General features: G+C 46.2%; 1 protein-coding gene across 3 annotated transcripts in view; it reads left to right on the forward strand.

The window, feature by feature from the left end:
- The window catches only part of LOC105181179 (protein fem-1 homolog CG6966), a 47412-nt gene extending 23814 nt beyond the window's left edge, over nucleotides 1-23598 (forward strand). For 2 of the 3 annotated variants that reach the window (XM_011137788.3, XM_011137806.3), the window contains exons 2-8: nucleotides 17975-18134; nucleotides 19057-19257; nucleotides 19790-20041; nucleotides 20194-20350; nucleotides 20794-21232; nucleotides 21332-21538; nucleotides 22063-23598. In XM_011137788.3, the coding sequence (XP_011136090.1) occupies nucleotides 17975-18134; nucleotides 19057-19257; nucleotides 19790-20041; nucleotides 20194-20350; nucleotides 20794-21232; nucleotides 21332-21538; nucleotides 22063-22467 (1821 nt within the window). In that variant the 3' untranslated portion in view covers nucleotides 22468-23598. Of the gene's footprint in view, nucleotides 1-5763; nucleotides 6186-17974; nucleotides 18135-19056; nucleotides 19258-19789; nucleotides 20042-20193; nucleotides 20351-20793; nucleotides 21233-21331; nucleotides 21539-22062 lie in introns of those variants that run through there. The other variant, XM_011137797.3, reaches the window with a different exon arrangement.
- Nucleotides 23599-24754: the final 1156 nt, after the last annotated feature.

The raw sequence follows: 24754 nt of genomic DNA on the forward strand, positions 1-24754 counted from the left end.
CCGCGCGATAATAACGGCGAAGTCGGCGGTTAATATAATATTAGCGTTAATAATGACAGCGTCGATAAATAACAGGGGACGAATTTTGTTGTTTTTTTTTTCTTTTTTTTTTTGCTGCAGCTGCTTCTAAATCGAAGCGGTGTCGAACTGCATTGCTCATCGACGTGGTGAACGGTATTTCGAATTCCTTTGTCCCGCCCCGATGTAGAACTCCGGCTAAAATAAACGATAACCTCGCGCTCGAGCCGGTCGTGTATCATAAAGGGCGACTGACGCAACATCGGAAGGAACGAACGAACGAACGAACGAACGCGGTAAAGTCCTCGTTTTCCCCGCTTGTATCTCGCGTCTCATCCCGCGGAGGATATTTCCGCGAGCGGTAGCTCCGCGCGAGCCCTCCGACGGCTGTTTTCTCGTTATGCGTTATTTATTCTCGCTTGACAGAGATACATCTTCGCAGAAATGCAAATCAGCCGCGGTAACACCGAATCGACGGTTTCCCCGGCGCCGATCGCGCTCGTCGAGATTATATTTCCCGGTGTGTTGCATAAGCGAACATTACTCAACAAAATACGACGGCTCGTGGCAGTGATAAAAACGCGAGATCCTTGACTGCCGCAACTGCCGACCAACGGATCCAAAGACGAATTGCAAATTAGGAAAATAACCAGTAAAATGGGCGGGGGGGGGGCCGGAGCATTACGTCGCGTGTGAAAAATGGGGAAATATTCCCTCGTTGCCCGCTCCCGCGTTGTTTGTTATTATATTATTGCGCGCAATAGTGTAACAATATGTACGAGGTTCATTAAGCCGCTATCGCGTACGCGTGTCGGCTGGTGCAATTGACGAAAGAAGAAAACGTCACATTAAACACTTACGACGCGCGCGCGCATGTCTCTCTTGCTTAATCGGTCTCGCCGCCGATAATGTCATCGTTTACAACGGCGGTCGTAATACTTTCGTTGAAGGTCCACGTAACCGACGCCGGTTAGAAAGTGAACGCGCCGCTCGTGTAACTTGGCGTAACTTAGCCTTACGTACGCGTTCCCGCGCGCCGCGTCGAATTTCACGTCACGTCCTCTCGCTCCTCGCCGCCGCGGCGCGACGCGCGGCGGGTCGCTTCTTCGCACCTTCGCTGCACCGCCTCCGTCGAGACGGCGCACAGTGTTGCGAAATCTCCAAACAGTGGCCATAAATCAATTGTCGCTATAATGTACTATAGTTGAATGAAAAGCATACTATATTGTAAATACTAGTACTTTGTCACTAAAACAACATGTTTTCCAATTTTGTTATTTTATTTTTCACTTTTTTGTTCTTTTCTTATTTTTTGTTTTTGTTTTTTATTTCTTGTTTTTTAGTTTTCTTTTTTAGTTTTTATCTTCTGCTTTTTACTTCATATAACTATTAACTAAACAAAATATTCAATATAACTATTCATCGTCCGAAACTATATTTGCTACAACTGGATTTGCGAGCAATTCAACAACTTCTTTAGGGAAGGGATCGGTTCTTTTGTCTGAAACTTTTTTTAAAGACAAAATGATGGGATCTGAGGAAGGAAGAAGTCTTTTGTAAATAGATCTTCTTTCGTCGCAATTCTCGAGTTTTTTCTTGTATGATACTCTCTCATATCTCTACAGTCTTTATTTTTACTATTGTTTACTACATTATTTGATTAGAGCTTAAACATTATCGTTAATTATTATATTTGTAGTTAACAGTAGCAAAATTAACTGGAATAAAGAATTTTGATAGAGGATATAATTTTTGTGTTGAACAATATTATCTGCAGTAGACAGCGTCTGACCGTAAGCGCACTGAATGTCAAACTCTGCTCAAAAAATTTATCATATTTCTTTAAGCGCTGGATATCGCTCTTTTTTCTACCTTTGCATAAAGATTAATAGATATTTTATCTTTATTTTCACAAAGTTACAAAATGGTGCGAAACGATGCATTTTTTATATATCACGATTGAAGTGATTAACTGTATATTAAAGGTAAATCCTGTAAAACTAATTTTTATTGTATATACTTATAACTTTTTAATATACTCTTTATTGGAAATAAAACTATACAGATGAGATATTAGACAGGGAACATCATTTTCATGATAAGAAATTGTTTCAACGCAAAATCAGTTATATCATTTGGAGGGTTATAACCTCCATTGAAAACGGGAACCGAAAATTTCGCTTTTTACTTTTTCTATTTTGGCCACGTTTAGCGATTTCTGCAACACTGTGCGACGCGTGGATTTCATTTGTGCCGTGCGCGCAACGATCGCGATTGTTTTCACAATTTCGTCTCGTCATTCGGTTCGTCCGGATTCGCTCGGGAGGGACTAGGGATGCCGATTGTTTCTTCAAACGGATCGATTTGAGGATCGATTCGAATCACGAAGAAAAAAATCGGTTCGTAAAGAGTCGATTTCAGAGGGTCGGTATGCATGTAAAGTGATCTACTCATTGAAGTGTAATATCTGTCAAATTTCTGCACTCTAAAGGCAGACCTCGTGTAATTCATGTACGATTTAATATGAATTAAAGAAATTGAACAGATGGTACTCTTTTGCTTGTGTGTTGTGTGTGGCTACAGCAAGATAGAAAAAGAGCTTTAAATCTTTATGCTAAGGATTTAATTACGTAGTTTGATTAAACGTCAATCAAGGCTTTTTAAACAAGGGTTATCAAATAAGAAATCACGTTTACTATCATATGCATATACATATGTATATAATATATATTGTTATATGGAGTGGCTGTGATTGGTTCGCGCGTTTCGTTCCGCAGAAAATTTTCACCCATGGGACATAATTTCGGCCTAAAGGCAACGTATAATGTGCATCGTGCAGCCGTTAAGTGAGTTCAAATATTACAACTGAAAAGAATTAAAAAAAAAAAAAAAAAACAAAAAACTATATCACTAGTAGAAACTGAAAAAATCGTGTTGGCGATGTTCAGAATTTACAGATCGATCCTCGTATCGATTCAGTTCGAGAAAATCGATCTTCGATTAAATCGATTTAAAATCGGCATCCCTAGGAGGGGGACAAATCGCGCGCGAGCCGAGCGAGCTTCGACTCGCATTTCGACCGACTCGCGCTTCCTTTATTAGCAAGCCGATTTTCCATTGGATTTATTTTCCCACGCTGACGTAACGCGCAGACCCGCGCTTTCGTAATCATTTTCCCAGCGAGTCAAAAGCCGCGTGTGAGGTCGAGCGTGCGTATTCTCTCCTCTCCGAGGCTCCGATGGTTTTGCATTTCTTCAAATAACAAATGTCAACAGATTCGTGAGCGCGGGGAGGTTTCACGTTACCGGCGCGCGTTGTCCGTCAAAGCGCGATGCTAACGACGTCGAGCTGTGACCCTCTCTATGCGTGCGATTACGTGCGTGGCTTTCACGAACCACGTGCATTTAATGCCACGCGCACCGCGGGATTTAATGTTTACGCTACACGCGCGTGCTGAGAGCGCATAACCTGTTGCACCCGCCGTCGCGCCGCCTGAGATGTATTATGCAATGAAAGTGTACTATTTAATCGTCGCGATATTATTCAACATTGGTTTCTCGCACGTTGTGCAGCGCCGACGTCCACGTCTATGGCATTGAGTGGTGGTGGTGGTGGTACGATTATATTGGGTTGGCAACTAAGTGATTGCGGATTTTAAATAAGAAAGAAAATTCAAAATTTTTAATTTGCTTTTTTAAATTTTTTTCAATGCACGTATGCGATACATTGAGCTTCTCTGCAATATCACGTGTTGTGCTATGACGATCTGAATCGATAATGGCCTTGATACGGGTCTCGTCGACTTCAACTGGACGGCCAGATCGTTGAGCATTTTTCAATGAAAAATCACCAGAACGAAATCTGGCAAACCAATTTTGACACTGCCTTTCTTTCAAGGCTTCATTCCCATATACGGCACATAACTTCTTGTGTGCTTGCGATGCGTTCTTGCCTTTTCGGAAATAATACAATAAAATACGTCTGAAGTGCATGTCTTGCTCTTCCATCTTTAAATTGGGATAAAAACAAAACTAAACAACTAATCGACATAATTTTTGTACTAAATGAAAGGTAGAAGTCCAAACGATAAGAAAAAAATATAGGTTAGGTACTTTGAACACGTTAACGAAACAAAAGAAAGTGTAAAATCCATCTGTCGACAAGATCCGCAATCACTTAGTTGCCAATCCAATAGACGATTGAACGGATAAATACTGCTGCATCTCGACGAGGTATCTCGCTTCTTGCTTCAGATGACTGACAAATCATCTGTCAGTGTCGCGTGGGGATTCAATTTTCTCGCGGAAATCTCCAGTTGAAAAGATCCCCTCTAGAGCGGAAAAACATCGAGGGGGGAACAAGGGAAGGGTTGTCACAAGGCATCTCCCTTGCCCGTATCCTCTATTATAGAACTCGCCGAACTACGTTTCTCTCACTCCCTGGCAGGGTGTGCTTTGCCGACGCCGAGCCTTTTAATTTTATGTTGCTCAAACGCAAAATTGCCGCGGCTGAAAAGTGTACACGTACGCTTTTCAAAAGGCCGTGTAAAATCTCTTCCCAAGATTTTACCGGTCGAGACGCGCGTGCGCGCGCGTCCATTTTTCGCCGTAATCGTCTCGCGCAACGCCACGTAACCGGCCCCGAACAACATTATCCGACTTCTCTCCGGTACGACGTCCAGTTACGTAACTGCCGCCAGTAAGAGCCGATCAGGAAGAACAATTAGAAAGCTGCATGGAGGCGTTCGGCCGGCGTGAGAGCGCTTATGCGATCGGCCGGTCGTCCGCTCACCGACAGCGCGATGGCCCTCGAACTTACATTTCTCAGGCAAATCGGATAATCGCCGCGGCCATTTTGCCACGCGGTTATCGATAACCGCCGGGACGACCGGAGTGAAGGCAAATTCAAGAAGGAACACTTGCGCTTGTGCGGTTTACTGTGTTCACCGTCGTCGTCATTCTCTCGCCGCCATGAGACGAAGCATCGTCGATATCGCGCGCTGCGCTACAAAGTAATGAACTGTATCACAGAGCCAGGGTGAAATCACGATGAGAAATCACGTTGCAGAGTTACGGTGACGAGCGCAGAATTGCGTCACACCGATCGCTGCGCGAAAATCCGCGGGAGCGGCGAGCCGCGACGTCGTTGCTTCGTTTCCACGACGACGCGTCGTCTCTTTTCCGCGAGATCGCCGCCGCGTCGCTACCCGTGAAAAATGTTGCGCGCAAATATCCTGGCCTTTCAAGCTGAGACGACTTTCTCGAGCTTCGTACGTCCCTGGCTGGCTTCCACAGTCGATCCACCACCAAGGCACGCACCTCGTGGCCGCGGAGCTTTTCTCTCTCTCTCTCTCTCTCTCTCTCTTTTTCTGTGCGTTTCTCTCCTCCTCTCCCTCCTCCTGCTCCTGCTCCTTCTCCTACCTTCTCCCCCTCGGACTCACCAGATCTATGCCCACGTCAGGGAAGCCACCTCAGTGATAACTCGAAACGTGCTCGATGCGCGTCCGGCTTAACCGTTCGCCGTTGCGCCGTTAATTGGAACTATTTTCTCTCTCCTCGTCGCTCTCCTTCGGGCGGGCGAGCAGGATTTTCCGTCAGGAGTGAATCTCCTCGCGACGCAAGTGCGGCCGGTCCCAAGGGGAAACTTCCTCCACCTCGCTCTCGCTGGTCTCGCGAATGAAAATACTCGACCGCCGTGTGTGCGTGTGCGCGCGCGCGCGCGTATGTGTGTGTGTGTGTGTGTGTGTGTTTATTTCTTTTTTTCACTGTGACGAACTTTTCCATCGGAGCGGACTGGTGTTTCCGCTTTGACACACGTTTAGACGGACATTGCTGAACTCCCGCATTCGCCACGTGCGTGCGCGAAAGCCGCGAGAGCGTTCCAATTGGCGCGCGCACGCGTGCGCGCGTTTGCACAATCGAGCGAGCGTTTTCGATTCTCTTGGACGACTTACCTGCATTACAATAGCCGGCGCGGAACGCGGCTGTCGTGTGTGTTCCGCGAGCCGATACACGAGCGGCTTAGTCGGTTACGGAGGCTCTCCACTGTGTGTCGGATTTTCTCGGAGCGTCCCGCGATCTCCGCGAGCAATTCCGTCGAGCAAACGAGACACCAGCCAGCTGAGATCGATGGCGCAAGTGCCGAATCACGACGAGTTGTTCGCCGGGGTAAGTCGCTCATTTCGTCGAAGCCTGAGAAAACGACGCGCAGCTCTCGACGAACGGAGAGAGGGAGAGAAAGTTTCTCTCTCTCTCTCTCTCTCTCTCTCTCTCTCTCTCTCTCTCTCTCTCTCTCTCTCTTTCGCTCGCTCGCTCGCTCGCTCGAGAACAGAGAGAAATTCCGCAAAGGGCCGCAATTTCTCAATCGGAGCGAGTTACGATGGCCGCGATGCCATATGTTAAGCAGCCGTGCTTATCATTTGGGTGCTAATTGCGAAGACAAAGGTGCAGAACGCTGCCTGACGAAGTTACCGCACGAACGTCGTCGCGAAGCGCCGGGCCCCGCGTCATTTCCGGCCGCCCGATTTCGCGAATAAAGCAGCGGAGCTTGCGAAAAAAAAAAACCGTAAAATCCAAAGTCGTGAGATCATAAGAAAGTCGATCGATTGCGATTGATCACTCCTCGAGCGCGAGAGGAATAATCGACTGCGATCGGTCAATTTTTTACGACCTTGCGACACCTTTACGATTTCTATTGACTCCGCTTAAAACGGGGGGGGGAGGGGTCTACAATATACGGTCGTATAAAGTTATGAAAAGATTGACCGATTACAATTGATTATTCCTCAACCGCGCGAGGGGAATAATCGACTGCGATTGGTCTATTTTTCTTACGACCTTGCGACTTAACTTTGCGAACTTTTATCGTGGACTTCGCTTAAATGTCACAAGACGTGCGGCTGCGACACTATGTAGAGCACTGGTATGCGAGTTAATTAAGCTCACGGATGGCTAATACTTTCCAATGTTGCGCATCCGGGATGATTATAGTGCTCCGATTTACACGGCCGACAACTTCACCGGACGGTGAGGTAATGAAGTCTGCTGATTGATCGGAATTACCGGGATACGCCTGGAAAGCGTTTTTCATTATCATCGCGTCGTTTCGTTTTCTACCTTCTTCATCTTCTTCATCACGATGTGCGACTTGTCGCGCGATCGCTCATAATTGCTGCCACAACACTTCCTGCCGGCTCCGGCTTATTCAGTCGAAATTATCTTACAGCTCGATGTGCGGTTATGATTCGCGAGAGAAATGTCAAGGTCGTTTTATCGGCACTGAAAATTCGCCGTATGTGTACGCTCGTTCATTCGTTTCGAGAAACTCCGATCCGGGTGGCGAGTACGGCAACCTCTTCTCCCGGCAACAGCTAGAAATCCCGGCAGTGCCAGTCACTACGACGATAACGATGACTGTGACTATGATGATTATAACGACGCAGAACTCGCCTTGGATCGCTTTGGATCACGAAGCATAGGCAGACAGAGGAAAGGAAATGCCTCTTCGAGTATATTTTTATCCGATAATAAGCATTAATAATAATAATAATAACTTGTCTTATCGCAACGAGAAACGTGCTTGTCGTTGGTGCTAGTTCCGTTTTTTTTTCGGCTCGAGGGTGGTCTGATCAAATTCAAATCGGGCAAACCTGTTTTTTAAATATATGCTATGGCGAACCGGATGCCCGAAAAAGACTCGTTTCTAACCGCGCAGTCCCACTAACGATCTGCTGAAACGTGTTCCTCAGCATTCTGAAACGGAAACGGGTATCAGCTACTCTTCCACTCTCAACGCAAATTTGCAAATTTGCTCGGTTTCCGTGCGTCTTTCCTTTGAACCGGTTCCTCGCATTGACAAGGAGATGCTACAACCTGTAAAACCGATTTCCAAATGCGTCATATCTCGTTCGATAGCTTGTATGTGGAGAATGAAGACCCTAAAGAAATTCGGGTGAATGGGCCTTCGTTTAGGAGAAATCACGAAGCAAAGTTAGACTGACGGAGCTGCTCGTTCAAGAGCGGAAAGCGTAGAGGCGTAGAGATAGCCGAGAGGACTAAGGCGCCTGGCCGGCGATCTTTTGTGCCGGCGACGAGCGTTCGAATCCCGCCGACGTTTCTTCATATTCTTTTTCTTTTTTTACCTTGCACATGCGATTAATGCTTTGAATTTATAATTAATTTATTATTAATTCGTTCTTTTTTAATGCACATATGTAGGGAATTATGCAGGTAAGTCCCAGGCTTTTTTAACGTAAAAAATATAAAATAAAAACACAATTTGCAGTCCTCAAAACGGAATATTTTTTTCTTACATATCACAAGATAAAGACATTTTGCAAAATCTATGCTGTTATACAATTCTATTGGGTTGGCAACTAAGTGATTTGTTATTTTTATCATACTAGAGGGTACCATATGTTATTTATATGATATCCCAGCAGAGTTAGCCATGGGCTCTAATAAGTTAACATAAAACTTTTTATTTTATATATAGGGTGCCTAGATCTTTAACACACGGGCTCCATAGTTATTACATATTATATATTTTATACAGTGAATAAGAAAGTCTCTTCATAAGTAATTTTCATCCATGACTTATTTTATATATAGTGTAGTTCTAAAGTCCTAATATGAATATACGATATGAATAATTTTCTGATTTAGTCAGAAAAAAATCAACACAATAAGTTATAAACAAAATTACAAAAATAAACAAGAAAAACTTGTTTTTTTTTCTTTTTTAATAGATATATTTTATTTTTGATTCTCATTTTTATATAATATTTGTTTTGTCGAGTGCTTGAAATTTCTCCTTTCATGATATACGTTTGTGCATCTTTAACAATAAATATTTTGTAAAGGCGCACCTGATGTAAACAGATATATGTAGTCTTAGGTATATTGTTTCATAAAATGTTTAGTATGAAACGGGATGTTACAGGAGTTTTGTTATAATCAACAATTTATAATATATTTCAATATACTTTAAATTTCCACTGAAAATTAATACTATATAAAGTTGAAAAATAGATATTTTTTGGAGAAACATACAAGAAAATAATTTGATACAGTAACACAAATCTGATGAAATAATACATTTTTTAAACTAAACATGATTGTATATGCAACTTGAAATTAACTCGGATGATGCATCTTGCTGGCATCATATTAAGATGTAACAGTTTGAACTGTTGATTTTGCCTTGTATATATATTCTGTTAGTTATTATGGAAATTGCGACATAGGAAAAGAAACTATAAGTATTTTACTAAATATCTTTAATGGTAATGTGTTAAAAATCAAACTCTCATTTTTACTCGCTATGTTCCGTGATTTACATTAGTCGCCACACTGTGCGCCACCTTGCTTGGCGCCTCTACGCTTTCCGCTCTTTAATGAGCAGCTCCGTCAGTCTAACTTTGCTTCGTAATTTCTCCTAAACGAAGGCCCATTCATCCGAATCCCTTTAGGGTCTTCATTCTCTATGTACAAGCTATCGAACGAGATATGACTCGTTTGGAAATCGATTTTACAGATCGTAGCATCTCCTTGTGAGAAAAAAGTGCTTGGTGTTTGAACTGTTTTCGTAACGAGCGTTATTACTATAGTTTTGCCGATAGTCGCCATATATATTTTTTTTTCTACATATATATATATATATACTCATTATTTATTTCCCTTCTTTAGTCTTGGTCTTTTTTAGTTTATTTATTTTTTATTTATTTATATATTTACTTGTATACATTACTTTATTTACCTTATTTTCTACTACATTTTCATTAGAACAACGAGAAGATACAGTCGAGGTGGCCAGAGGTGAATATGATTTCAGAAACGTCAAGCATTCTTCGATCTCAGCGCGATGTCTCGACGCGGTCGAGACGAGGGCAGCCTCGACACAATCGATACGTCGCGATTGCTATTATTCTAACCGTACACTCATCACGTTCTCATTCGTCACGATGATAACGTGCGATCCGCGATAATAGCGCGAAGGTTAATGATCCGTCAGGTGACAAAGCGCCCCTCCACGAGCGGTACTACACCTCGTCATCGTCGTCGTCGTCGTCGTCGTCGTCGTCGTCGTGTCGTGGCCGCGATGAGTCAGGCAAAACGCGCATTTTGTTCACGGCGGAGATCGTTGCCTCCTAATCCTCGAGACCGCAGGTTCTCGTATAATTAATTACGCCGCGCGAACGCGGCGGCGACAACGGCGATGGGTTTCCCCCACGAAAATTCGCTTCAACAGGCGCGCATCCACGAGGTATTTTCACACGAAGACGACGAAGTTGTGCGAGCGTACCGGATCGTCGGAAGGCGGCAGAGGGGGGAGGGAGAATTCGAGGGACACGACGCGAGATTCTTCGTCTCGCACGCAGAGGGGAATCCCGACTCCATGAAGTGAGCCGTAGATCGTCGGCCCCTCCAATCGCCACGTTTCGACTTCTGCCCGCTAAAGTCGACGAGTACGCCCCTGAGTGTCGTTCGGTAGCGGCGCTCCGCGATGTTGACTGATCGGCCGGGAGCAGCGACAACTTTCTAACAAAGTCGGGCTTTTGGGAGTGCAAGGCGGTGCGGAACGCGATTGCATCGCGCTTCGCGGAGAAAATTAACGATTTATCGTGCGGCCGCCTCGCCGGAGCGTGAGCGACGATAAATAAAGGTGGGAAGATAAGAGATTAGATCGCGCCCCTGGGGCAGAGAGAGAGAGAGAGAGAGAGAGAGAGAGAAGGAACGACGTTCGGCCAATTTTCCGCGGATGATAATAATAATGATGACGATAATAAGAAACGGCCGACGCGGATTGCTTTCTAATTCGTCGCCGCGATTGTCCTCCGTATCTTCTGGCCGCGATCGTGTCACGACGACAACAATGGCGCGCGACGATGTCGCAGTAGCCTGATGTATCGCGCGTAGCTTTGCGAAATGGCTGGGAGCGCGTGAGCGCAATTTTCCAGCACGCGAGTGTTGTAATCGTAATTATCGCGGGAGCTTTTTATCGCCGCTGCGGAATGCCGGGCCTGCGCGCACGCGCGCGTAATTGTAACGCCGTAATCACACGAGCGGCGCGAAGTCGGTCGAGGTCGCGAGCGTGATAAGATTTTCATAGCGTTTCCGCGGGAATTACACGGCTCGCCGGGAATTCGAGTCGCGACCCCGCCCGGCCTCGATTTTCGTTTTTTCTTCCGCTCGCTTTGGAAAGCGTCGCGCCGCGATCGGCCGGTATCGCACAATGTTGACGCGCGCGCGCGCGCACGAAATTAGAAGTCAGATGGCGTTCCTCGAGCCTGGAATTAGGTTCTCTTGTCCTCAAGTCAGCCCCCGCAGCTCGGCAACCGTCTGTCGTTCTCGAGCGGTTGCGCCTCATCAATATTTTGTGACTTTTATCGCTTCTCAAAAGTCTCCCGCGGCATAAAAAATATTTTCTCTCTCTTTTTTTTTTTTTTTATGGAAAAAAATCCTTTTAGCGGGACGTGAGGAGGCGAATGGAAAAAGTAAGAATCCAGCTAAATAAAAATGAATATAAATGTAAAAATACTTAATATATAATACAAATATAAATAAATAATTAGTATAACTATGAAAATGTAAATATAAAATAATTAATACAAATAAAAAAATAACAAATATAAATGACACACAGGGGACGGACCGTTCGCACCTTTCCTCGCGTGTCGCGCATCCTGACCGCGCCTATGTCACACGCTCGTGCGACAAATTCACCCTTCGATTGCCACGCAGGATTCGAGTATTGTGCATCCGCGCATGAGGTGCGCCGCGCAGGAATAAGGGCGTCGATCTCGAGCACGCGTCGTCCGTGAAAGATCCCGAAATCAATTCACGGGCCCGATTGTCCGAGTCAACCGCGTCTCGCGGGTGATTTACGTGATGTTGATCGCCGACGTTGATTCCCGGCCGTTCATTCATGCCGCTCACGCCGCGCAGCAGCTCCGCTACCGCGCGAGTGGCAGAGCCCAGACTCGTAAACCTCGTTCCTTCGAGCGAGCCGATGTGACCCACGAACCGGGGCTCGTAAAATAGAGAGCTCTCCGTTGTCCCCCCGTAGCCCAGATTAACGACCGATCCCTCGACGCATCGACGTGCCGTCATAACTTAGCGAAACTGTTACTCGGGCGCTACGCGACGCGAATGAATCGGCGAGCGTTCGTTTTACAACACGCGCCACTTTCCGCCTACTCGGTCTATACCGCGCATCCGCGGGCCACGAGCGCGCAAACTTTTCCGAGTGACGAACGTAAAATTTAAGTGGAACGCGTCCGCGACTCCGTGACGGTGCGCCTTGCGGCCGGCGTATGCATTCTTCACTCGCGCAATGAATAACAACGTGCGCGTGCGCGGTCACCAATCCCCGGCCGCTAATTGACGAATTTACGACTCGCAGGCGAGCTCGATGCATCGATGATGAGCGACGATCCCTCGTTTGTATCTGCCGGCCGGCCGACCGGCCGGCTTTTCCGACGTGTCATCGCCCTATGTGGGTTAATACGCGGATAAGAACCCGGAGAAAGAAGTTGAAGTGTGAGTCGCGACACGTCGAGAAAACGCTTGTGAGAGAGAGAGGGGGGGGCAGAGAGATGCGCTTATCATCGCCGTAGGCTTTACCCTCGAAGGATCCTGCGCGGCAAGAGGAAGATGTGCAGACTACACTAGGAAAAATGTATTGTTGCGTGAATCAAAATTTTGTTGTAACAACAAAATAATTTGGTTAAAATATGCCCGACAAAACTGTTTAGTTCCTGTAAACAAATATCTTGTTTGATCACGGTTTGTTCGTATAACGTTCGTACTTTTGTTACATCAACCAAAAAGCCTCGACTGTATGAATTTTGTTAAAAATACTATAATTTTTTCTTAATGTATAAAATCTAAATTTTAGTGCACAGAAAGACAAAATAGTATCCATTGGGCATTATGTTGGTTTGTGTAAAATAATATTTCGTTATTACGTAATTTTTATGGATAAAATAACTAGAAATGCTTAATTTTTATGTATGAACAAGTCTAAGAACAAAATCATTTGGTCCGGAGAACAAAGCAGAAAGATATATTTTGTTGAGACAACGAAATATTTTGTTATATAAAACAAGATATTTGGTTGCTATTAAAAAATGCCTCATCCAAACAGTTTTGTTAGAGATGCTAAATTTTTTTCTTTTCCCAGTGTACCGAGCAGAAAAATATTGTAAAAGAAAAGAACGTGATTTTCGTTACAATTGTGCAGCAACGGATAAGTAAAATAACGGGAGCGAAGCGGAGCTTCTTGACTGACTCAGGAACAAAAAGTTGGGCAACTGCGTATAGTTACGAGGGGCAAGGGGAGAAGTCAGCTGCGTAACCCTTTTTCCATGCGAGACAAACGTCGGAAATAATTGCGTTCGCACCGTGACGCGCTGGTAGGAGTGATTTGTTAATCGGGTCTGAATATCCGCAAAGTTGCCTTCCGATAGAAGCCGCCGTTTCATCGTTGCCGCGCTCGCGCGCGAAATCGCTCGTAGCATTTTTAATTTCTTGTCCTCTCTTTCTTTTATTTTTCGTTTCACACGCACACACACATACACACACTTTTGTCGCGACTGGCGTCGAGAAAACTCGAGTCGACGAATCGCCGAGTCGGCGCGTTTCGGCGAATTGTTCCTTTATGTAATTCTCTCGTCTTTTTACGTAATCGTAAGATGGCCTCTCTCGCGTGCCGCGCGGCCTGTATTCACTCATCGGCCGCATCTTTGCCGTCGTTATTAATGATCGTCCGTTATTACTACGGCTACACAGCTGTTGCGCGTGTTGAGGTAGAAAATTACTGTCGCGAGATGCGCCCGTAATATCGCGCGTTTTTCTTCTTAGCGCTAGTGACATAAAGGCGCGTCTCTTTTATCTCGTCTCTTTTACGAGCCCGTTTCGGCATCGGCTGTCCCCGTTACCCAGATTTTATTGAGGAACCAAATGGGAACGCGACACAAGAGAAGAGGGGTGTAGGAAGAGGAGGAGGAGGAGAAGGTGAAGGATGTGGTGGAGGGACTCGCGGGGAGCAGAATGAACGGTCGGACCCACGAAAAAGTAAATCGGTCAGACAAATAACGGTACCTGGTTCTGTTGGCGGGGGCAGGGGGGGGATGAAGAGCAAGAAGAAAAAAAGAACGACGCAAAAGCAGCCAAGATTTGGTTTCTTTCCGCGTGATTCGAGTTACTGCATTTTTCGACGCGAGAAAACGACTAGGTGCGCGAGCCTGTATCGAAAGCTGAATCTAAAATCGGGATTCCCGAAGAGAAAAAAAGACCTATCAATCTCTCTCTCTCTCTCTCTCTCTCTCTTTCTCAGTCGATGAAACATTGCACGCTCCTGTATATTTCTAACCTCGCAAATTGCTCGTTACTCCTCACGAAACTCGAGTGTCACATCTCTCCCGCCGCGATTGCTTTTCTAGGCTGAATTAAGCTCTCAGACTTCACCCTTGAAAGCTACCGTCAAACATCAAAACTCCAAAGTCTTAACTCTTCTTGTTTTATTGTTTACAGCAAAATATATGCGAAAATTGATCTGTTTTATCACAATGCTGCCACCACTGATAAACGTCTATAAAATTGTCAGTGTGGTCAGTGTGATTTTTTTTTATTTTATTTTTTTTTTTTTTTTAATAAAATGAAAAATTCTCATAGGGTGAAATGTCACGCATGGTTAATAACCCAAGAATTAATGACCCATTTCTCCCAGAGTCAATTCCATCTCTGTCTTGACGGACAAATATTCTCCGATCGCATCCACTCGCTCGTCACGAGAGCGAGCTCAGTCTCGTTGCGGCGCTAAAGATTGCGGAGACAAAGGGAAACAAATGCGCGAGGGTCTGCAAGTCGCGAAAAAATACGTCTCTCTCTCTCTCTCTCTCTCTCTCTCTCTCTCTCTCTCTCTCTCTCTCTAAGACTCTCTCTCTCTCTCTCTCTCTCTCTCTCTCTCTCTCTCTCTCTCTCTCTCTCTCTTTCTTTCTTTAATCGCTAGTTCTCGAACAAACCGATGCCGACTTTTTCAGTACAGGAGCAGCGCGGGGAGGGTGCTCCCGAAAAGTAGGTCCTCTCTCCTTAAAGGAGGGAGAGGCATCGTTGGAGCGGCAGGGGGGAGGCGCAAGCACGGGGAGGGAGGAGGCGAGGCAAGGAGTAGGGGGAGGTTTCGGTCGCTGAGGGGCAGGGAGCCGCGAGAGGACACAAAGCGGAAAAGTATCGGCCTCTCTCTCCCACCTCTCTCCTGGTGCTTTCGGTGCACCTCATAGCAGCTCTCATCGCGCAACGTGTAGCGGTTAGCTCTGCTCGTCACGATGGGTCCAATGTCTTCGATTATTCGTTTAACGGGACTCGCACGCGTCCACCGTGCCGGAGCACGACGGTTTCTCCGGTGGTTAGGGATTCGGCTGGCCGGCACTCAGTCTTCTTCTAGGCGGGTGCGCGCATGGACAGAGCTCCTCCGGTCGGCGCTGATGAGAGACTTCGCGGTCGCCGAGATTCGTGACTTCGTCGTCGGCGTCGTGTTTCAGATTCTTCCCGGCGCCGTCGCACGATCTGACGAGTCTGTCGAGCGGAAAACTCGCTCCACAATCGGGATCGAGCGCGAGCGCCAACACGCGGCGCACGTGCGCGCGCGTTTTGCCTGTCACCCGGAAGGCCGCCGTCTCTGGTAACGAGATAATCGCACGGTGATTCGTTACTCGATCAGCACGCGCGCTACTTCGATGAAGTAACAACGGTGCGTCCATGTTGTAATCTTAGAGTCGCGATATATTGGCTGCGACATATACGCTGCCCGTGACGGAGAGTCGCGCATGTCCGACCGCGTCGTGCGAGTGCCGTGAGAGACTCCCTCCCCCGTGGTGTCCTTATCAGCGAGGAGACTTCCGGCCGCCCACGTGCGAGTGCAATTATACACCGCGCAAGGTCCACGTCCGAGCTAGGCCGGAAGCTGAGGTCTCTCGGAGGAGGACTCTCCCGGCGGTGCGCCTCGGGACGAGAAGCGCGCGTGCGACCGCGCTTCGCGAAATCGATGATCTCGCGTCGAGCGGGCGAATCCCGCCGGCGAGGAGATCTGTCTCCTCGTGAGCCTTGAGAGCGCAGGACGAGGAGACGGACGATTTATCATTTGATCGAACCGCTCTCGCGGGGAGACCTTCGCAGTGTGTGACGCGCCCGGTAATTCGCTCAAGCCGCCTCGGCGACGTTGAAGTCGACTCTGTCGCGCTGCGCTGCGCTGCGCAGCGCAGTGTTTGCGCGCGTGTTTCAGCATCCGAGCGCTTCCAATCACGGGTTCCGTACTGTCCAACGTAAGTTGACGCGTCAGTTCTGCCGGTTTCTCGCTTTTGCCTCCCTCGAGGCGAATAATGAGGCGAACGCGCCTCTTAACTCCTTAAATACTAGAATGTTGTGTTACTTCCAGGACGAGTGAATTTTTACCCATATATATATATATTTTTGTTTTTTTTTTTAGTATACATCAGGTATAAATATTTAGTAAAAATTTGTAGCAATAATGCCACACGACAGTTTTAAATCATATACAATTTTTGAAGGAAAAAGTAACAACTTTTCACTGGAGATGTGCGAACTATTCGAATTCGAATCGAATTACATTCGATTCGATTCGAATCCGAATCCCTATGATTCGAATCTAAATAATTTGAAAATTTCGAATCGCGAAGATTCGAATACGAATCAAATGCATTTTCGTTTGCGCGCATCAAGTTACAAAACGGGCCATCTGAGCCTGTATGTTTGAACCCTTAACTTGTGATTTAACTTAACTTTAATTAATAACTTAATTATAATTTACTTTAAATATTTAAATATATATTTTATTTTAAGATGATATTACAATATCAATATTCTCTTTCATATTAAAATCTCTCATTATTTGCATGTTTAATAGTCATGTTAAATTTTTTAATTATTCGATTCGATTTCATCCGATTCGATTCGAATTCGAATTAAAAACATTTTTTAAATGAGATTCGATTCGGCATAAAAATTCTTGATTTGCACATCTCTACCTTTCACTGTAGGAAAAAAACTTCTCTTATTTGAAGTAGAATGTTGATACTTCCTATTACGGATCAATTCCTACCCACACATTTTTTGTTATTTTTTTAGTATACATCAAGTATAATATATCAAATCAATATATAAAATCAAGTATAAATATTTGGTAAAAATTTATAGCAATGTGTCCGACGGTTTTAAATCATATACAATTTTTTAAGGAAAAAATAACAACCTTTCACTGTAGGAAAAAAACTTTTCTTATTTGAACCAGAATGTTGATACCTTCTATTACGGGTGAATTTCTACCCATACATTTTTTATTTTTTTTTGTTCTTTTCTTTTTTATATACATCAAGTATAAATATTTGATAAAAATTTGTAGCAACGTATAAGACAGTTTTAAATCATATACAATTTTTTTTGAGGAAAACATAACCTTCCACCGTGTAGGAAGAAACTTCCCTTATTTGAGCATAAATGGCCCAAGATATTTGTGAACGTTATAAATCCCAACGGGACACCGCTGTGTAATGTGCTGCTATCTAACGATAGAAATTAAAAAGCATCATCGGGTAAATTTTCACCCATCTCAATGTTAAGTGGCGCTTCACCGCGCCCAATAATCAGCGAATATCTCCGACTGGCTCGTCTTTTTTGCTGTGGTCGAGTCGTGCGAGTCGCAAGGATCGTAATTTCAATTTTAATCGATGCCGTTCTGCTTTTTCCTTTTCTCTCTCACTCTCTCTCTCTCTCTTTCTCTCTTTGCCCCTTTCTTTCCGCTTCTGCCTTATGTCGATGTTCGCTCGCGAGTTTACATCCTTTACATGGTCACGGCGGCGGGTCATAAAAATCGTGAAAGCTACGCGTATTACGCGCACGTATTACATACGCCTTGTTCTTTTCTTTCTCCCCCTGGAAAGGTGTTTCTGGACCATCGAGCCAAGGATGAGGTAGGAAAACTGGTCGGCGCCAAAACCCATGGCGCAACGCCGTTAGTCATGGCGTGTCGGAACGGGCACTACGACGTCGCCGAGTATCTCATCGAAAAATGTGGGGCGGACGTGGAGCAACCTGGGTCAGGTGAGAGCGCAATTCTTTCATTAACGGCCTTGTTCGGGCCGATGAACCGCTGGTATGCCCGGATCCTCCCGCCGAAATGAATCGCCCGGAGGCGGAGGCTCGTGCCCGCGAATTATCCGGACGATTCTCGAGCGCGCAGGATCTGCGCGCGTGCGATCGTCATGGCGCGAGTCGAGCTCGTCCTCGCGTCCGCTTTGATGAGCGAATTCTAGCTTCAGCTTGAGCGACGATAACCGCTCGGACTCTTATCGATCTTTAATGTTTCCACGACTTTGATCTATTCGCTGTCTGCAAATTTATATGTTTGCAGGAAATATTCTTTCGCGACACGGAGAAGAAAGATGTCGGTTAGTGCAACTGAATAGGGAACTGAATAAGGCAAGGAAATCCGACGACGAGAAAGAGGGTGATGAAGGGGGAGGGGGAAGAATGACATCTCTGTTTGCACAGCGCGATCGAAAAGAAATTCTGCTGAACATTCAGCTGCGCTAGATAAACTCGGTTGGGATAAGTGAATACAATAGATGATTTAGAAAGCCTGATGACTGATTAGAAAGCCGAGTTGCCTCCATTTCAGCCTCTATTCTTCCCGGGTAACGGAGAATTTAGTTATGCTAACGGAATTATCTTCTCCGTGTTGACGTTGCATAGAGTGACGGAGTTTCATCTCGAACGAGTCGACGAACGAGGCGGTAAATAGGTCGGGGATACAATTATAATATTAATAAGTTGGAGATCGGCAGTTAACCCGGCCGGCATGATGAACATCTCGTTTCTTCCGTCCGGCGCGTCGCATCGTAGTCTTATTTTACTCGGGTCGCTTTTGATTTCGACTTTCACCGATCCTCCGCCTTCCGGAGAGTCAAAGCCGAGTCAGATCAGTTTTTCATCAGCCAAAGGCTGATCGCTCGCGCGTTTTCAGTGGTCTTCGACGGCGAAACGATCGAGGGTGCGCCACCCTTGTGGTGTGCAGCCGCGGCTGGCCATTTGGCATTGGTGAAGTTGCTGGTGAAACGAGGCGCCAAGGTGAACTCGATCACAAAGACGAACTCTACACCCCTCCGCGCCGCCTGCTTCGACGGACATTACGACATCGTCAAGTTTCTGGTGCAACACGGTGCAGGTAGGAAATGTGAAATCTCAATTATCATAAGTTGTTTACCGTCTGCGGGCTGAAAAACATCTCTCTCTCTCGCGTAGGCCTCGGTCAAAAATAAGTCGATTGGCCGTAACTTTGGCAAAAATATCAGAGACGGAGAATAGCTTATTACAAAAAAAAAAAAAAAAGGACAGACTTCATAAAACTCTTTCCTTTTATGAATATTTGTCTATCAATCGTGATCTTTGTAAGACAAAAAATTGAGAGAAACTGCGTAAACCTTTCATAAACGTGGGTCATTGTGTGTGTGTGTGTGTGTGTGTGTGTGTGTGTGTGTGTGTGTGTGTGTGTGTGTGTGTGTGTGTGTGCATAACTTCGAGGAAAAAACACTTGAGATTCTGCCTAGAGAAACACAGGAAACTTGACGAAACTCTGTCTTTCCTTTACGAAATGTCCTTGTTTGCAAATCTTGATGCCCTTCGTAAAATGAGAGAAACTGTGACACCTTGGAAACATCCTCCATGAACGCGTGCGCGCGCGTGTGCGTTTGTTGCAGATATCGAGATGGCGAACCGACACGGGCACACGTGCCTGATGATCGCGTGCTACCGGGGTCACATCAAAATCGCAACGTTCCTACTCGCGCTGAAGGCGGACGCCAACCGTAAGTCCGTAAAGGGCAACACGGCGCTGCACGACTGCGCCGAGAGCGGATCTCTGGAGATACTGAAGGTGCTCGTGGAGCACGGCGCCCAGATGGACGTAGACTCGTACGGGATGACGCCACTCCTCGCGGCAGCAGTAACAGGTTAAAGCCAGAAAGTTCCGCGCGCATCGCACGAAGGTTCCATCTTGAAAGACTGTGTTCGCTCGCTCGTCCGAAAGCGATCACTGCAACGCAACGCTTGGACGGCCGAGGGAACAACGAGCGCTGATCGAAACTTCTTCCGCGTCTTCCAGGTCACACGCATATCGTCGAGTACCTCATAGGCATGCCGCATCTGTTCAGCAGGAAAGAACGCATCGACGCGCTGGAATTGCTCGGGGCCACGTACGTGGACAAAAAGAGGGACATGATAGGCGCCCTGCAGTTTTGGAAACGAGCCATGAACGAACGGTACGTGTCCCAGCTTCTTCCTCGTGTAATCGGGAAATCGAGTGCAGAGGCGGTCTGCTATTCTCTTCTCATCAAAAGGCGACCGTTCACAACACGCACGTATATACACTAGAAGGAGAGAGAAAGAGAGAGAGAGAGAGAGAGAGAGAATGGTGTGTTTGCTGCTATATAATTGCGTAGAATAATTACAATCAGGAATAGGAAAACGTCATTGCTATAGTCAGTAACCATAGTGCTGACGTCTGTCATCTTATGTTGGTATCGCGCTTGATTGATTTTTTCTTTATTTAGAAGAATAGAGTGTGATATCGGGATTGAAAATTATTATAATTTTAGTAGGATTAATCCATTGTTTTTTCCCGGTGCGACCTCGAACGTACCTTCCTCGCTGAAGGGAGAGGAATTTTAATGCCAGATTCGTCGCGACTGTTTTCATATCTCAGATATCGAGGAGATGGCCCGGTGATATCGAAACCCAAGTTCTCGCCGCTGGTAGCCGCTTACGACTTCGCCCGGGAGATATCCGAGCCCGAGGCGTTGGACGAGCTGCTCGCGGACCCGGATGAGATGCGAATGCAGGCGCTGGTGATCAGAGAGCGCATACTGGGACCGGCCCACCCCGACACTAGTTACTACATCCGATATAGAGGGGCGGTCTACGCGGACGCGGGTAAATTCCGTCGCTGCATCGAGCTGTGGAACTACGCGCTCGACATGCAACAGAACATGCTCGAGCCGTTGAATCCTATGACGCAAAGCTCTCTGTTCAGTTTTACGGAACTCTTCAGCTTCATGGTGGGCGAAGAAGGCAGACAGACGACCAGAGGTCGCAGAGTACCGCCGGTACAACGGGAGGAGCTCTTGAGAGTCTTCGAGAAAGCCGTGAGTGTGTCACCAGAAGAAGCGGTCGTGCCTCTCGACCGAGATAATATCGCTTTGCGCGACCGTTTGCTTATTGTCACGCGGGCAAACTGTTCGCAGGTTATGGAGGTGAAAAGAGGCAAGCAGATGTTGGACAAGATGCCCGTCTGCGAGCGCGACTTGACATACTTGAACAGGGTCCTCGTCATTACCCTGCACTTGGCATGCTTGTTGACGCGCGAGACAGCGGAGGAGGGTAGCGACGAGTACGTCGCTTTGCACAAGCAGATCTACGAGTTAGTCCGGATAAAGGCCAAAGGCAAGCAGGTCAGTGCTCGTGACGATTGCCGCTATTTCAATACGTACAATCATCGTGCTTCACTGCTCCCTCTAAAGCGCGGGAGAGAACGGACTGGCGATTCCGCTGGCTAGAGAAATAGCAAAAGACTGAGTGTCGCAGAAATTCGCGATACATTCGCGAAAAAGTGTTGTGTGTGAAAGTAATATTCATTGCGATTGCAATTAAGGTTGCAAATCTTAATGATAATTTGTTGATCAACTACGATCGTTAATTTGTAGCCGATAAAAATTTAATCCTTTTCGACCTCAGCCACATGTATTATTATTCTAAGAAAACGGCAGCAGCAGCGACGTTGCGATTGTCACTGACACACACTTGCTGCAAAAGTGGCTTATCCGGCTATAAATGGTTCGCATTTGTTCACATTGCAAGTATGCAATTCCAGTCACCAGAATGCCAGACGTTCTCTCTCCCTCTCGCTCTCCCTCTCACAGGAAAGGAACAAAACAGTATCGGTAACACGTAATCCGCATGCTTCGCATTTGCGCAGGGTCGCGATGCACTGCAGCTGATCCACAGCGAGGACGGCACCCTAGTCAGCAGGTATCCCACTTGCAAGTTCCCGTCGCCTCACTTGACCAGAGCGCTGTTGAGAGTGGGCGCAGACGTGACCGCCCGCGACAACGACGGCAACACGGCGCTGCACTTGGCCGCGTTGTCGTGCCCATGGCGACCGGACCTCGCGATCGCCCTGCTCGACGCCGGCGCGCACTTGGACGCGGTCAACAAGAACCGCTGCACCTTCCAGATGTTGCTGTGCGACAAGCGCAGGTACGACTCGATTTACCCCATCAAGTACACCACGCTGACCTGCTTGGCCGCGCGGGTGATCAAGAGCACGCAGAGGGTCGTCAAAGTGCCCGCGCACCTCCGCGCCTTCGTCGACATGCACTAGCAACATCGAGACACGTGGCCCGCGCTCTCGCGCGACGTGATTAGCCCCGAAATGGCGGACCGCCGACTGATCGTGAAAGGAAGATGCAGTGGTAACAACAGTATCAGCACCAGCAGCAATGCAGAGAGCGACGGTGATAATTATGGTTAACCCGAATCCTCCGATTCGTTCGTTCGTTCGTTCGTTCGTTCATCCGTTTGTTTAATCGCGTTCCCATCGAAACTCGGCTTGCCGGTACGGATGATCTTTCTCTTGCGAAGTACAATTTTCATAACGACTTACTGTAAGGAAAAGAGCAGGCTCTCGATACCGGAGAGATCTCCCCTCTCCCTCACTCTCTCTTGACCGACGACTTCTCTCCGAAGGTCGAAGACGAAGGTCGGGCGTTTCGTCTCAAACGTGAAATTTTCCTGCTGACAAAGTTTCTCCCCGTAATTTTTACCGTTAATTTATATCAATTAACTCGTAACGAATCCTTGTTGATCGCATATTACTAGTTGATAAAAAGCCGACGAGTTCGCGCGAATTGCCCGTTCGACAAGAGAAAACAGAAATTAATTTTGCAGTGTCAAATCGTACCGGAAGTCACGCTCGCACGACGGTTAGCTTCGCGCGACGGAGTCCTTCAAGTTCGTTTCTCGAATGAAATCGATCAGTCTTTCTCTAACGATCCTGCGCTCGTCATTGTTTCTGGTTACGAGATAAGTGAATCGATCGTCGCGCGATGTAAATTCTCGCTAGAGATCATTTTCTCTCTCTCTCTCTCTCTCTCTTTTACTCCCCCCCCCCGCTCCCTTCTTTCTTTGACTATCTGGTATCGGTGCGTAATGATTACAAGAGGACTCTGTGTCTCGGTGGAAAAAAATGTATTCATTAAGATGGAAAGTGTTATTTCGAAATTAAAAAACGCGATAGCGGCAGCGGAGATAATGAACATTGTGATTCTATGATTACGAACTCGGCTACTTAAAGGCCTCTCCTGTATACATAAACCCCGCGCGCGCGAGCCATATTATATAAATATATACATACCACGTTGAATAAAAAAACATACACACACACCCACACACACATATACACATACATATTCACACATGCTTAGCGATAACGTACATAGTCTGTTTAAAAGATTCTCGGACAAATTTTGATTTATTGAAATATACAAATATACAAGTGGGCGCGCTGGAGAGATCTATTCGATCCTGGGCAAGTTTGTTCCTCGGACCCACAAGTGGCGCCATCGGTTGGACTGAACGGGCGGTAGCAACGCTATCAAGTCCCCTTCTCTTTATACCTTCTAACCCTTGCAGCCGGTTATCATCAGTCCACGCTGAAGGAGCGTGAAATTTACACGTTTTCCCAGCTCGTATCTGCGTGTGTAAAATGGAACAAAGGACCGTGGCAAAATTTTCTGTTCAACCAAACACGTCTATAATGACTAGCGACGAATCGTGGTGCTTCCGATATGAATCGATCACGAAACGCCCGAGTGGCCGCCGAATGGCTGAGCTAAAGCACCCCTCGTCCACGTTCAGCAGGCCAAGTTGGAAGTGAGGACAATGTTCGTTGAACTCTTCGATTCTCTTCAAGGGCAATATTTATCAAAAATTTACCCCACTCGGGACCACCGCACTCAACTTGAAGTTCCATTCGAGGGTGAAACTCTTGAAGCGAATATCGTGATTCCGTGCGCGGAGAGGGTTTTCCCCCCGCTGCTTGATAACACAGCTGATGTTGTCATCACTTGGCGAAATTAAGCGCCCGATCTCGCCAAATTTGGCGCCCGTACAGACTTCTACTTGCAAAACTCAAGTTAGTGATGAGTGGGAAGCGATTCAAAATAAGCAGTTATCGATCTCCCACGGTACAGGAGTAGGGAACATCCTCAACGGTGTATTGGCGCGTCCGAGGATTGTATGAGAAAGCTTTCATTAAATTGATCTTTATCATTTCGTTTTTGTTTTCTTTTTTTTTTTGGATCTTGTGACAGTAGTTTAGGAATTTTTTAGACAGACTGTGTGTTACATATACATATATATATACACACACACACTATATATATATATATATATATATATATATATATATATAAATGTACGTTAAATTACAAGTGTGTAATCTTAGAGAAGTGACTTTTTACCTTGCTGTATAAACGAATAAAGAACAGAGAGAAATTGAATGTGAATTTTTAATGAAAGAAACTTTCCGACGCCGGAACACAACGTGGAGTGGTAGGTACGTTTACACACACATCTTTGCGTATTAAAAAAAAATAAATAAAAATAAA

Source organism: Harpegnathos saltator, unplaced genomic scaffold (assembly GCF_003227715.2).
Source record: "Harpegnathos saltator strain DR-91 unplaced genomic scaffold, Hsal_v8.6 scaffold38, whole genome shotgun sequence".
Classification (NCBI taxonomy): Eukaryota; Metazoa; Arthropoda; class Insecta; order Hymenoptera; family Formicidae; genus Harpegnathos; species Harpegnathos saltator.